This window comes from Crotalus tigris, unplaced genomic scaffold (assembly GCF_016545835.1).
Source record: "Crotalus tigris isolate CLP2741 ecotype Arizona unplaced genomic scaffold, ASM1654583v1 scf7180000023637.1517150, whole genome shotgun sequence".
NCBI classification, from domain to species: domain Eukaryota; kingdom Metazoa; phylum Chordata; class Lepidosauria; order Squamata; family Viperidae; genus Crotalus; species Crotalus tigris.
Genome location: NW_024100094.1, coordinates 70,725 through 83,676, shown reverse-complemented (window position 1 = coordinate 83,676; position 12,952 = coordinate 70,725). Strand labels below are relative to the sequence as shown.

Below are 12,952 nucleotides of genomic sequence, written 5' to 3'. Positions count from 1 at the left end.
GACTCAGTCCCAGTCCTGGGTTATCTTGGGCCAGTCTTTCTCTTTCAGCCATCTTTCTGACATGCAGTTGATAAATAGGAATGGGTTTTAAGTCTCTAGATCTAATGTCCTAACATTGTCAGCTCAAATAAGCATGAATTATAATTGTTGCTGGTTTCTACAAGCTCTCTGGGCAAGTACATTTCCTTAAAATTTTGCAGTTGATCCTCATTCATTGTCTCTTTATGAACAAATCACCCACCCAAATCAAAGTACATTACCGTTCTGCATTTGGCAGATTGCGAACTAATGTGTGGGACTGCTGTGGAATAAGCCTTGCTACTAAGCTTAAAGTTTACCAGGCAGCAATGCTAACTACCCTGATGTATGCTAGTGAGACCAGGACAGTGTACAGGAGGCATGTTAGGTAACTGAACTACTTCCACATGACTTGCCTTCGTAGAATTCTGAGGATCCGGTGGCAGGATAAGATACCAGATACAGATGTCCTCTCCAGAGCAGGCCTATCATCAATTTACACTCTGTTGATGAAAGCCCAGATGTGCTGGGCAGGTCATGTTGTAAGGATGCCAGATCATCGCATCCCTAAATAGCTAAACACATGGTGAGCTGTCTCAAGGAAAAAGATCGCACGGGGGACAAAAGAAGTGATACAAAGACACGCTGAAAGCCTCTCTCAGGTCCCTGGATATTAACACCAACTCTTGGGAACTTCTGGCGCATGATCGACCAACATGGCGCACCTTGGTGTACCAGGGTTGTCAGACATATGAACACAGAAGGACAATCTTGGCACAAGAGAAGCGAGCACTCCGCAAAGCCAGAGCTGTAAATGCTGAAGTAACAGTATCTACATTTCTTTGTTCAGTATGTGGTAGAACATTCCGGGCTAACATCGGTCTTATCAGCCACCTACGGACACATCGTTGATGGCCCATAATCTACAAGTTATCAAGGTCCTCATCGAAATCGATGGACAAACAACACATTACCATGTACTTTGTAATGGTCACTCACTGGTGCAGTCAACCCACATGCCTTCTGTCACTCATGCTTTCCTGATCTTATCTCACCATGAAATTGTTAACAGAGGTACTTCAGGTTAGCATTCCTGCTGCACTGAGATTAATTTCATGTCTCCAACCCTCAGTTCCACGTATTAAAATGAACAGAAACATTCTTCCATACAAATTGAAGGGTTCTGGAACAAAGGGAAATTGTTTAGTCTAACTTGCTTTCTTGCTTTTTGTAATCAACTTTTGCACCAGAGACATCTCATGTAAGCTTGGGAAACATGTAAATGGATGTGATCAGTGCTTTTTTTTTTTTAAAAAAAAAGGTGCCAGAACTCACACACGTCATACAACCCGCCTTACCTACCCTACAAGGTTCCATCCAAAAAAGGTGCCGGAACTCCGTTCTGGGTGTTCTATGACAAAAAAAAGCCCTGGATGTGATATACTGAAGAAGGGAATAAGGGAGTGTACAGGAATGATTGATGTCTTTCTTATGATGTAATGGCTCTGTTGTCTGATTTTCATTGGCTAACAAACTTTATAAAGCAATGCTACCAACTTTTTAAGACATGGCACTTCTGGACATAGCTCTGCCAGCATTCCAGATTGTTGGCCACCCAGCTGCTTAATTTGATCAAATAAAGTCCTGCTTGATCAAGAAGTTTTCACTTGGGTTATCTGGTTAGATTGATATAATACCTCAAGTTTAAGTAAGGGACTGGGACCTTACAAAATCTTTCTGCTTATATCAATAAATATATAATCCCCTCAATAGACTACATGCTACACATTAGCTTTCTATCGGCTAAACAACCTCTATCTTTTTTCTCATCGTTAGTAAATATTCTACCAAGGTACATCCATCTACTTGTTCCATTATTTCACCATAAATACCGTATAGGCCGGCGTATAAAGCTACTTCCGCAAGCGTTAAAATCGGCGTCAAAGACAGGGGTCATCTTATACGCCGAGTCGTCTTATACGCCGGAAATACTGGTAGTTTCCGGCGTATAAGACGATGTTCTAGGAAGGCAACTCGGCGACAAAGACGGGGGTCGTCTTATACGCCGGGTCACTTTGTATACCGGCATATACGGTACATAACTTGTATAATTTATACCTACCTCTGAAGTTATAGGTTACTTTTCTGATTTCAAAACCCCTGACAAGAACCCTCAGTGCTCCTGAATTTCTGAGGCACGGCTTTGGAGATCTTTGGGAACAAAATGGACCTGCAAGTGGTTATGGGAAATTTTGACTGAAGACTTATCTAGTCCCTGCTGAAATTAAAAAAACTGAATCCTCCTTATGCTAGTTTCTTCAAATACAGTATTGCTTGGCCCTCAGTTCTTATTAAAATCCAGTGTGTCAATTCCCATTGAGTGAGATATACACAAAAGAGTGTGGATTCTTTCTGCTTGAAATTATTACAAACTGGGAGATTCTGTAGGCTGAATCTTGCTTAGTATTCCCCAAGTTAGCCAGGAGCTGCCATTAGCTTTTTGTGTCATCTGCTTCTTGAGGGTTTGTCCATATGTTTACTTGAACAGAGTATCCAGCAGTCTCTCAACTTTCTGCATGTGCAGGTATCACAACTGGACCATGATTTATTGTGTGTCCTGGAACTGAGGATGTACAAAGTAGACTAGATTTAGCAAACTAGCATATCTAGAATTTGAGAAGAGATGCAAAAAGGTCTTTGGAACAGCAAAAATCACAATAATTTGGTCTGTGTCATTAACCTGCTGATGTTGCTGTCTTGTTTGAATGCTCTGGTATTTGGCAAGTAAACTGATGGGAGGAAGATAGCCACCAACTTTTAAATTTGCAGATCAGTTTTTTTTTACCGTAGAACAAAAACCAAGCTTTAATATAACTGGATGTAAACGGTAGAATTTCTCTGGCCTTGTATGCCAATCTACCATTGGCAAAAGAATGCTAATGAACAGCTGTCTGCAAGGAGTATAAATTTTTCCATTCCCCACCATCCAGTCAGAGCTGAAGAAGCTTCTTGGATGCGAAGTGAAACGTCTTCAAAGAAAAACAAGCAATTCCAGTTGCCTCGTGAAAAAGCATCTTTGGGACAACCATGACCTGGATGACTGATAATCTCCATAGACATTTACCATTGGCAAATTTGCTCTGCCATAAGAATGATTGGTAGCCAGTTCAATTACATTGGAATAATGAAGGATGAAAGAAAATAAAGCATGAAACAGAAAAAGGCATAATGCACAATGCTCTTTTTATTGAAGCAATTTTTGAAGATTTTAAAAAGCAAGGTCTTTCCCTCTTTTCCACCCAGAAACCATTTAAAAATCATTGTTTGTGTGCAAACAAACTCATTCTTCCCAATATGTAGAATGCAGGCATAGAATTAAACTGTTCAGTGTGGTTATATAAGAAATAATATCATTTTCATCACAGGAGGAGGAAGAGAAATGCAGGATCATCAATCTCAGAGTCGACAACCACTGGTCCATTTTGACAGATTTGTTCCTTTGCAGTGCTTTTTCCAGCCAGCCCTTAAGAAAGGAATAAGAATAAAAATAAGCATAATTCATATCTTTATAGATCTCATATGTGGTAGTTTTAAAAACATTTTTCAGATGATGTAATTCTACTTGGAGAGATTCAGGAAATGTCTCCGTGAGCTAGTGGCAACTATCACTCATTCGCCTTTCCTGTTTATTGACTAATAAAGTTCTTTTCTTAGTTGTTTAAATGAATCTCCTTTCCTCCAGATTGAAATAATTGTTTTAGCTAAAATAGTCCTGACTTTCTATTTTTCACAATAAAGCTTACATGCCACTAATGTCCAGTAGATACTTTGGACTCTCTTTAGAACAGCACACAGAATAATTTTTATATAATTCACATTATTGATCACATAACATTTGTATTCTTTGCTTCTAGATACTCAGCTTAAAAGTTTTCCATTTAATGATCTGCTGCTGTGCCCCCCTTTACTATTCATTCTATGACTGGAGGCTTCACAAATGATCTTTCCTGGCGTCTCACAAAACTAGGTTCTTTACCTACCAGTTTTCTGATACTATGCAGCTCATCCATGGAATTAGAATCCTGCTGTTCAAAAGGCCCTCTGCCTAATTCTGTTGCCTGTTTCAACTTGGTACTAAGCCCTAGATTTTTTAACCACTGACAGGCACAGAAGTGCAAAATTGATGTAAAATGACTGGGAAGGAAAAATCCAGCTATAACCAGCATCAATATCCCCCTTTTAAATTGTGTCTCAGGCTACTTTAAATCCAGGAATCAAAAGACTGCTAAACCCATATTTTATAGCAATCAGAATGCAAGTATAGCAATAAAATACAATCTGTGATATTCAGAAAGTATATTTCACTGCCAATGCTAAAAAGGTTTACAATAGTCTAAAGAAAGTAATTTAATTTAATTTCATGACTACAAGTTCAGTTGCTACCCAATGTTACAAATGGCCTTTTGGCTAAGATCAAGTATAGAGAGATTGACTCACCAGGCATTCATCCTTAGGGGATCACGCACAATTCTCTTAGCACAAGCAATATCAGCTGTGATGTTATCAGTTAGGAAAGCTGCCGAAAGAGGCAAATTAGAATTTATCCAACTCCAGATGCTTCAAAAGTATTTCCAAAGATTTGCATAAACTTATTATTTAAAGCAGATTCTTACCCAAATGTCCTTTAGGACATCAATAGTTATGCACCATGTGCAATACATTCATATCATTAGCAGTATAAGCTACTATTTAAAACAGCTGGCATAAACCATGAAATACCTTTCCTCCTGCTCTAACCATGTAGAGTAACAAGTTTGAAAAGTGTAGAGTACTAGGAGTTTGTTTTCACTTTGGAGTTGAATATGGATATGAAGACTTCCTGACAGTATTATTGCATTCTTGGAAAGGCGCAAGAGAGGAACTCTCTCACTTAAATCCTAAGTTCTGACAAAGGGCAGAAAACACTGGATTGGGCTCCTTAACTGAGTGAGATGAAATTGCTGTCTTGAACTGGTTCCTCTGGAAAGATATTGACTAATTACTGTAAAGATAGGATCATGTGACTCTCTTACCAAGCAACCCTTTTCATTGCACATGGAGAGCCTGTTCAGTCTAGTGGTTAAGATTCTAGGCTACAAACCAGGAGACTGTGAGTTCTAGTCTCACTTTGGAACCGAAAGTAGGTAGGGTGACTTTGGGCCAGTCATTTCCTTTCGGCCCAACTCACTTCACAGAATTAAGTTGTTTTAGGAAAAGAAAGAAGGAATGTATGTATGTATGCAACCTTGAGTTGTTTATAAAAATAATAAAAATGAAATCTTTAGGAAGCTGAAGAGTGTGAGATTGTGAGTGGGACAGGGGGACTCATCACACATGAGCCTTTTGCTCTTTAGGTAATACTGTTCTGCAGGCAGAAAGCAAGATACATCTGTGTGAAGGAATCTAGGGTAGTTGTGGCAGGTTGGGTAACAGGACACTAAATAGAAGAAGGCTAAGAGGCCAACAGAAAGCATAGTGGCTAGATATTATCACTGTTGATCCAGGCAGGAACTCAAAACAATTTTCATAGACAGTGTTGATGAGTCAATATCAATCCTGTCCATCCCCAAAACTACAAAGAGTACATATTACCTCATTGTGTTGTAGAACATAATAATAACAGAATTTTGGAAGCCTGTCACACTAGGTGTCTTACCACTGCAAGGCGTATTGCAGCCATTGGCTGTGGGACCCTGGTAATTGTTGCACCACCAACGGCTGCTTATCTGGAAAATCCCATATTCGCGATTGCCATCTGAGGTTCGAGGCCCCACAAATCGGCTGTTGTATCTACTCTGATAATAAGCCATACAGATCCCTGGAAAAAACCAAATAGGGAATGGGTTATAAAAGGTCTGTGCTGTAAATGAAAAGGCTATCCTATTTTTTTTAAAAAGAGCATTTATAACACAATGCTTAACTATCTTCTTATTCTTCCCTCAAGGAAGGACTCAAGAAATCCAATACATTTTGGAAACCTTCAGGGAACTTGGAATAAATCTGACTCCTGTCTCCAAGATATTCCTGGAGTTCTTAATTGCACACAAAGCCACCTCTCCTTTCTTTTCTCTTCCTAATGCCAGTCTTCCTGGGAGCAGGTACTTTTTCATTGTGCATTTTATATGTAGAAAATTTTCTGTGGTGGCCCCTTCAATCGTATACTGAATTTAAATGATTTGGTAGAATTTGAAAGACCTTGTCTTTGAGAGGATGTTTATCCTGGTAGGGATAACCCTTTATTCTTAAGTAAATAAATAAAATATTGTAAATAAAATATTGACTAAGTCATAATTGTAAACAGACAGTACAGAGACCAAGGTGGTATAACCACATCCCTGTTCTGCAATTGTCCCAATCAGGCAACAAATTCACCTTGATAAATTCACCTTATTAGTGCTGGGAGAAGCGTGAGCTTTCCCTAATCATTTGAGATGGGAAGAAAGCATGTATTCTCATTCTAAGAACATTCAAAATATTCATTGGGAAAGTTGATGGAACTTATTCTTGAAAGATCTGCCCCATTTTGGATCCCCCCTTGTAAACCTGGATCTTGCTCAGGCAGAGAGAAAAAGAGAGTAAACTCACAGTTGCCCAAGGCATAGCCGTAATATCCATCCATGCCATTTCGTTTCAGAATTCTAGCCAGTTCACATTTGGAGTATACTTTGGCTTCATTGGCTGCAATGAAGAGGAAGAAGAGGGCGAGCACTAGTGCCTTCATTGCTGCAGCTCCTTGGAAGATGATGTCTGACTTCTCTAGGACAGCTACGGGATTTTATAGTCATAGCGTGAGAAACTGGCACCTCTGGAAAGACGGTAAACAAAGTATGTAGCAATAATTCCCCCATCTGAGGTTAATATGGACTGATAAGCAGGGTGTGCTGAGGGCAAAGATCAAAGAGAAATAATAATTATCATTTTCAATTTTATCAGAAGCCAAAACCAACAAATAATGGACAGCATTTTTAGCCCCTTGACAGAAGCTGGATCAATGAACAAGTGTGGTTTCAACTGTGTGACTGAAGTTCCAAACTTTTTTATTTGTCTTACATGTGATGTATGTGAAAAAGTTACTTTTGGGAGGCTTTTATTATGTGGTGACTGTTGCCTTCTTGATTTTTCAGATCTCTATCCCATTGACATTCCTCTGTCTCTGGGGAACTCAACCTTTAGTTGGGATTCCTACTTGTTCATTTCAATATTATTCTGGTTTCAGTGTATATATATTTTTTTGTCTGATGAAGTTTGTGGAGTAATGAAACATATTGAAATAACCCAGTGAACTGTTATTTTATTTCTTAGTTTTATTGCTGTTATACCCTTTTTATATGTATCATCAAGTCTTAACTCCCTGTAACCAAATAGATTTTTCTCCATCATGATCTGAAATTGCTGAATTCTGCAACTGGATTCTGTAACTTATTCACGGTATGGGCCATTGAAGTGAACGTCATATAGCCTGCCCTGAAATACTACTTAGAATCTACATGTAATCCAGAAGTAGACAGCACAAGCAGGGATGGGCATAAGTCAATTCAGTTGCCATATGTTTTTTTGGTTTTTATCTGCAAGAGCCCTTCGTGGTCATAAGACTACCTCATCTGCAGGACTGCCTCATCTCCAATTTTGTCTCTCTCTCTCAGTGGTCCCTAACTCCTGGGCCATGGTCCACTATTGGGCTGTGGCCTGTTCAGAACCGGGCCATGTGAGCAGCTGGCCGGTGCACAAACCCAGGCACACAGTTTGATTTGTTTGAGCAGCAGGCTGGTTCCTTTTCCCTCACCCCACTGGGCCTCCAAGCCCTAAAGGTTGGGAACCACTGATCTATCTAATAAGATCTAATTAGATTAGCATATCTCAGATATGGCCTAAACAGTAATATCTTTTGGATCCCATGAAGCAAGAATCTGGCTTCTCCAAGATCCACACAACTTCAATTCTGCTCTCTTTTGAAAGACCTTGAGCATCTTACTGCTTCCTTGTTGACTGGGACAGTGAATTTGAATCGTTGTCATGAATGTTTGTGTATTTTGCCCCTTTTTTGCAGGGTTTTAAATTATTATCATTTGTTTTAAGTTGCATTCAAAGAAATATAAGTTATGACAAATGAACAAATCCATTTCAAAGACTGAAATTTCAACTCAGTTCCCAGTGTATAAAAATTAAAACTCCTTCCTCTTCCCCCTTCACCTCCTTTTTTAACAGTTTGTTGTAGATAAATTTTGGAAATATGAGGGGACACCGTGAAGCTAGGCTGAAGCTTCCATGGCTAAGGAGGAAGTAGACACATAAGCTGGGTGGAGAAAAACTAGGAATCTTGTCTAAAACATATCTTAGGGAAGGGAGTTAAGAAAGAACCAAGTCAACAAGGAAGCAAAAGAAAATAAATATAATCTGAACTGGACAAAAGAAGTTGGGCCTGAGTACATGACCTCCCCCCCCCACCAAAATCCCATCAATGGCTACCAGACTTGAAAAACCACAAGGTAAGAATAGCTGCCAATCTTGTCAATCAAGAAAGCAAAACAAACAAGCAAAGATTTTGGGTGATAAAAGGGTCCACAAGCCAATCTACTCTTTCAGAAGTCTTTGGAACAAGTCCGGTGGCTTCTGATGAGTGCCTGCCATCCTAGTCGAGAAGGATGTGGATAATTTTGGACCAGTGGTTCTCTCTCTCTCTCTCTCTCTCCCTCTCTCTCTCTCTCTCTCTCTCTCTCTCTCTGTGTGTGTGTGTGTGTGTGTGTATGAGAAAGAGCAAATGTACATTGTAGTGAAGTTTTGCTATTATTTTAAATTAATTCGCTCTCTGGTTGTTCCTCAATGTTCGCTTGAAAATGATTTGAATATGGCTCTTGACCAGGGCTGTGAGAGTGGGAATGGCCATAAGCCAAACCCAGCAGTGTATGTATAACAACATTTTTCATTTATTTACACCCTATTTGTACCTCATCTTCCACTGTGTCCATCAATCCTCTCTCCAGCAGCCTGCAATCATGCTTCTCTTTATTTACACAGGAAATTTCAATGAGAAAATTCCTCCAGTTGAGCTTTTCAATAAAACACTGGGCCAAGAATTTTGGTTATAATATACAGATGGTCAGTGGGAAAATATATGGTTAAAAGATTTGAATTTAGATTGTGTTATGAACTGAAAGAGAATTTTTATAAAACGATGTCTCACTGGTACTTGATGTCAGAAAAATGTTCCAGAATCTACCAAGACTCTTCAAATGCATATTGGAAATGTGAACAACATGAGGGGACATTTTATCATGCTTAGGAGAGAAAAAAGCTAGAAAAAATTGGATTCAGGTGCATATTTTGATACAGATGGTTTTATAGATCAATAGTCTATTGCAGGTGTGGATGCATCATGGCATGCATCATCCACTATAGTAAAATCCACTATGAAGGAATGGCTGGTAGATAAATTTCACTGAAATGGATAAATTGATTTCTTTGATTAGAGAAAAGATCTTATCTATATTTATTGGTGACTGGAAACTTCTTATGGGATTTGTGGGTAAAAATGATTTAGGGTTTTGATAATTAGGATAGATTATTGAAAGAAGAGCAATATGATATAATTTTAGAAAGAAAAGTTAAAATAGAATTGTGTTTATAACTGCTGTAAAGTTACCAGAAACCATTTTCTTTGTTTTCTGTTTTTCTTCATTTTTTCTCCTTTCTTGCATTTTTCTGGTTTCTCTTTGCTTTCGTCTTCTTTTTTCTTCTTCCTTACTTATATTAGTTTGTTTTAGTTTCTATCGTTTTGTTTAATATTTTTAATAAAATTTATATAAAAAAGGTAAACTGCATTTTCAGGATATAATAGATCACTGTAGAAGCAGTATAGTGGGAGGGTGGAGTGTTTTAAGAAATTGAATCCCTAGGTGTTTTCCCCTAAATCAAATAGTCATTCTATTTTGTTCTACTGATGTTGCCTCCTTATTTGGACACTTTGCAATTTGAAAGGTAAACTGATGGGAGGAAAATGGCCACCAAATTCCAAATTCAGACATTTGTTTTCCTGATACTGTTAAGGTGACCAACTGTCCTCCTTTAGAGAGGACAGTCCTCCTTTTGTGAGTTCTGTTCACCCTTAAAAAGTGTCCTCCTACATGTACTCCTTTTTGATATTTAAAGACTAATCTGAGGGCTTTTTTTTTTCATAGAACGCTCAGAACGGCGTTCCAGCACCTTTTTTTGATGGGTTTTTTTTCAACTTTTGCATGAGCTGTGCTACTCCCCCTATTGGCTTTCAAAAGCCAATAGGAATTGCTGCTGAGCATGCCAAAACACCTGGCCAGCAAACTTTGCACATGTAAGTTGTCTGCAGTGAAGACGAATTAGCAGGAACTTTGCACCTCTCCCTGCTACCCGACTACACCTTCTCCTAGTTAGTCCTGAAGATACCTGGAGGAGACTGGAGCAGCGATGCCACAGTAACTTTCTCTTGATCTTTGGCCCTGCTAGGGCAATAAGGGCTGTGGGAGCAAGAGGCAGGGGCGGCGGAGCTCTGTGGGCGGGGGTGTGAGGGGCAGCAGTGGCCAACTGCCCCCCGTGCTGTGGGAGCCACGTGGCCTGCTCTACACAGGGCTGTGCAGGGTGGGCGGTGGTGCTGATGGGGCAGCTGCAGGCGGGGTATGTTGACAGCAGGCCGCCCCCCGGGACCGGAGCCGGCACAGCTGGTGCTTTGGGAGCCGTGGGGTCCACTCTACATGGCGGGGCAGCAGTGCTGGTGAGGCAGCTGCGGGCGGGGGCGCGGCATGTAAGCATAATTACAATATAAAATGTTATTGTTACAAATGTTTTTTATTATGCATTTATCGTATTATAGTGTATTCTGTATTATTGTTGCAATGAATAAAATGTTTCTTTTATTTACGATATTTTTTTCTTCAATTTATTTGTGTCCTCCTTTTCATTGTAAAAAAGTTGGTCACCTTAATACTATAGAACAAAAGTACTGGGATATTAACTCTAGAAATTGTCTGGCCTTCGATACTAATTTAGAGTTTTCACATAATAATTTCAAGATAGGTTACTAATATTGTATGAAAAAAATGCATCAGGATCGCTGTTAAATAAAGTCAAGCTTTGGACCAATGATGTGTTACACATGTCTCCCCTGCCACAGGAAAGATTGCTAGCTTATGTGAGAATAATGAAAGATGAAAAAGAAATAAAGCATGAAAGAAGGCAGGTCATAATGCACAAAACTCATTTTATTGAAGCAATTTTTGAAGATCTTAAAAAGCAAGCTTGTTTTCTCTTTTCCATCCAAAAATCATCATTTGCATCCAAAGAAACCTGTTCTTCTGAACATGTGAAGTACAAGCATAGAACCAAGTTGTTAAATGTTGGTTATATAAGAAGTATCACTTTCGTGACAGGAGGGGGAAGAGAAGTGGAGGATCATCAATCTCAGAGGTTGCAGCCCCGAGTCCAATGTGACAGATCTCTTCCTTGGCAGTTGTTTTGCCAGCCAACCCTTGAAGGAAGAATAAGAATGCTTTCCTTTCTACCTCACGAATGTTTATTTATTTATTTTTGATGATGTAACTCTATTTCAAGAGATTAAGGAAGTTTCAAAGTGAGCTGATTTTTCAATAAATCTCCTCCCCCCCCAAGTTAAAATCAAAGGAAAATAATTGCTTTAGCTAAAATAATCCTGATTTTCTATTTCTCATAATAAAGCCTACATGCCACTGATGCCCAATCGATACTATGGACTCTCACATAAACTTGCCAGAGTCCATGTTAGCCAGGGCTGAAGTGATTTAAGGTCCCAAGTATTGGATGAGCAATCCTGCCTGTTGAGTCCTTGGCGAAAAGCAGACATGAGAAGCAGTTGTAGTTCTCAGGTTTTCTTTTATTCTGGGTTCAGCTTACAGGTGAAGGCTTCAGCAATGCCCAAAAGCTCCCAGCTTCTTATATAGGCAATTCCCGGGTCAATGTGTTACTTTTCCCGCGCCAGCACCCGCGCATGCGCACGGGCACTGGCGACAGCCTGTCTGGTCCCGGACAGCTTGCACCTGCCCGGAACTGCCTGCAAATGCCCCGAGCCCGTTTACAAGGCTCGGGACATAACACCCCTTTCCCCCGGGCTAAGACTACTACCAACATACAATTATTTCTTGATGTAGTGTTCTACTCCCCAGTGCTCCTACTGTTTACTGGCTTAGTTTAGCCAGCAATGTTATGTAATCCTCTAAGTACTTAGGAGATTTCCTTGCTCTCTGTGACCTTCTCAGCTCTGGGTTTCTGACAGGTGTTCCCCGACTGAGGGGAGACGTGTGCCTGTTCTCCTTATCTTGCCTTGGTGTCTTCCAAGGACTGTGCCCCAATGCCTGGCCTGCTTGCTTGCCCACCAGGCTCATCAGGCCAGGGCTTCTGTCACTTTGTGACCTGGTTGACCCGCCTAGCTGTAGGCCCTCGGGCCCCTTGAAGTGATAGCCACTGCTGGGCGTCTCTGTAGAACCTCCTAGGTCCATCCAAGACCTGTCAGGAGGCTGTCCATCCCCTAAGCCCCGTTCTGTGTCCGGGTTTGTGTGGGTTTCTGTGCCTTCCCAAAACTCAGTTACTCCCTGATTTGGGCTAGAGGTATTATGGTCGGGACTTGGTTCCACGACCACCTCCCTGTACGTTTGACCCCCTGTAGGACTTGGGGTAAGATCAGGCCAACTCTGGGGATTATGTGCCAGCTCTCTTGCGGGGTATGATTTATTGGGACCCTCCCGGGTATCCTCCCTGATTGGAGTGCTGTGTGGTGTAAATGAATAGTGATTGTGCCCCCGGGGTGACTCCCTGGGTGGAGTAGGTGTGAATGCCTGATGATTGGGTAAGCCCCATGAATTCCTGTTTGGGGCACTCGCGGAATCTTGGAATGGGC

The 12,952-nt window shown here is 40.5% G+C and overlaps 1 protein-coding gene across 1 annotated transcript; it reads right to left on the bottom strand.

Annotated features, from left to right (window-relative positions):
- Positions 1 to 3,244: 3,244 nt before the first annotated feature.
- LOC120297606 (lysozyme C, milk isozyme-like) lies at positions 3,245 to 6,813 on the bottom strand. The gene is made up of 4 exons (XM_039320438.1): positions 6,643 to 6,813; positions 5,714 to 5,875; positions 4,516 to 4,594; positions 3,245 to 3,541 (listed from the first exon to the last, which is right to left on the bottom strand). Exons 1-4 carry the CDS (start codon positions 6,776 to 6,778, stop codon positions 3,475 to 3,477), a joined length of 444 nt encoding a protein of 147 aa, XP_039176372.1. The 5' UTR covers positions 6,779 to 6,813; the 3' UTR covers positions 3,245 to 3,474.
- Positions 6,814 to 12,952: the final 6,139 nt, after the last annotated feature.

What these genes read in the sequence shown, in the direction of transcription:
- LOC120297606 (XM_039320438.1), bottom strand. Translation starts at nt 6,778, where the DNA reads ATGAAGGCACTAGTGCTCGCCCTCTTCTTCCTCTTCATTGCAGCCAAT. An exon ending in CTGCAATACGCCTTGCAGTG is followed by an intron (nt 4,595 to 5,713) that starts GTAAGACACCTA and finishes CTCTTTCGGCAG; the next exon opens with CTTTCCTAACTGATAACATC. An exon ending in CCCCTAAGGATGAATGCCTG is followed by an intron (nt 3,542 to 4,515) that starts GTGAGTCAATCT and finishes TCCTTTCTTAAG; the next exon opens with GGCTGGCTGGAAAAAGCACT.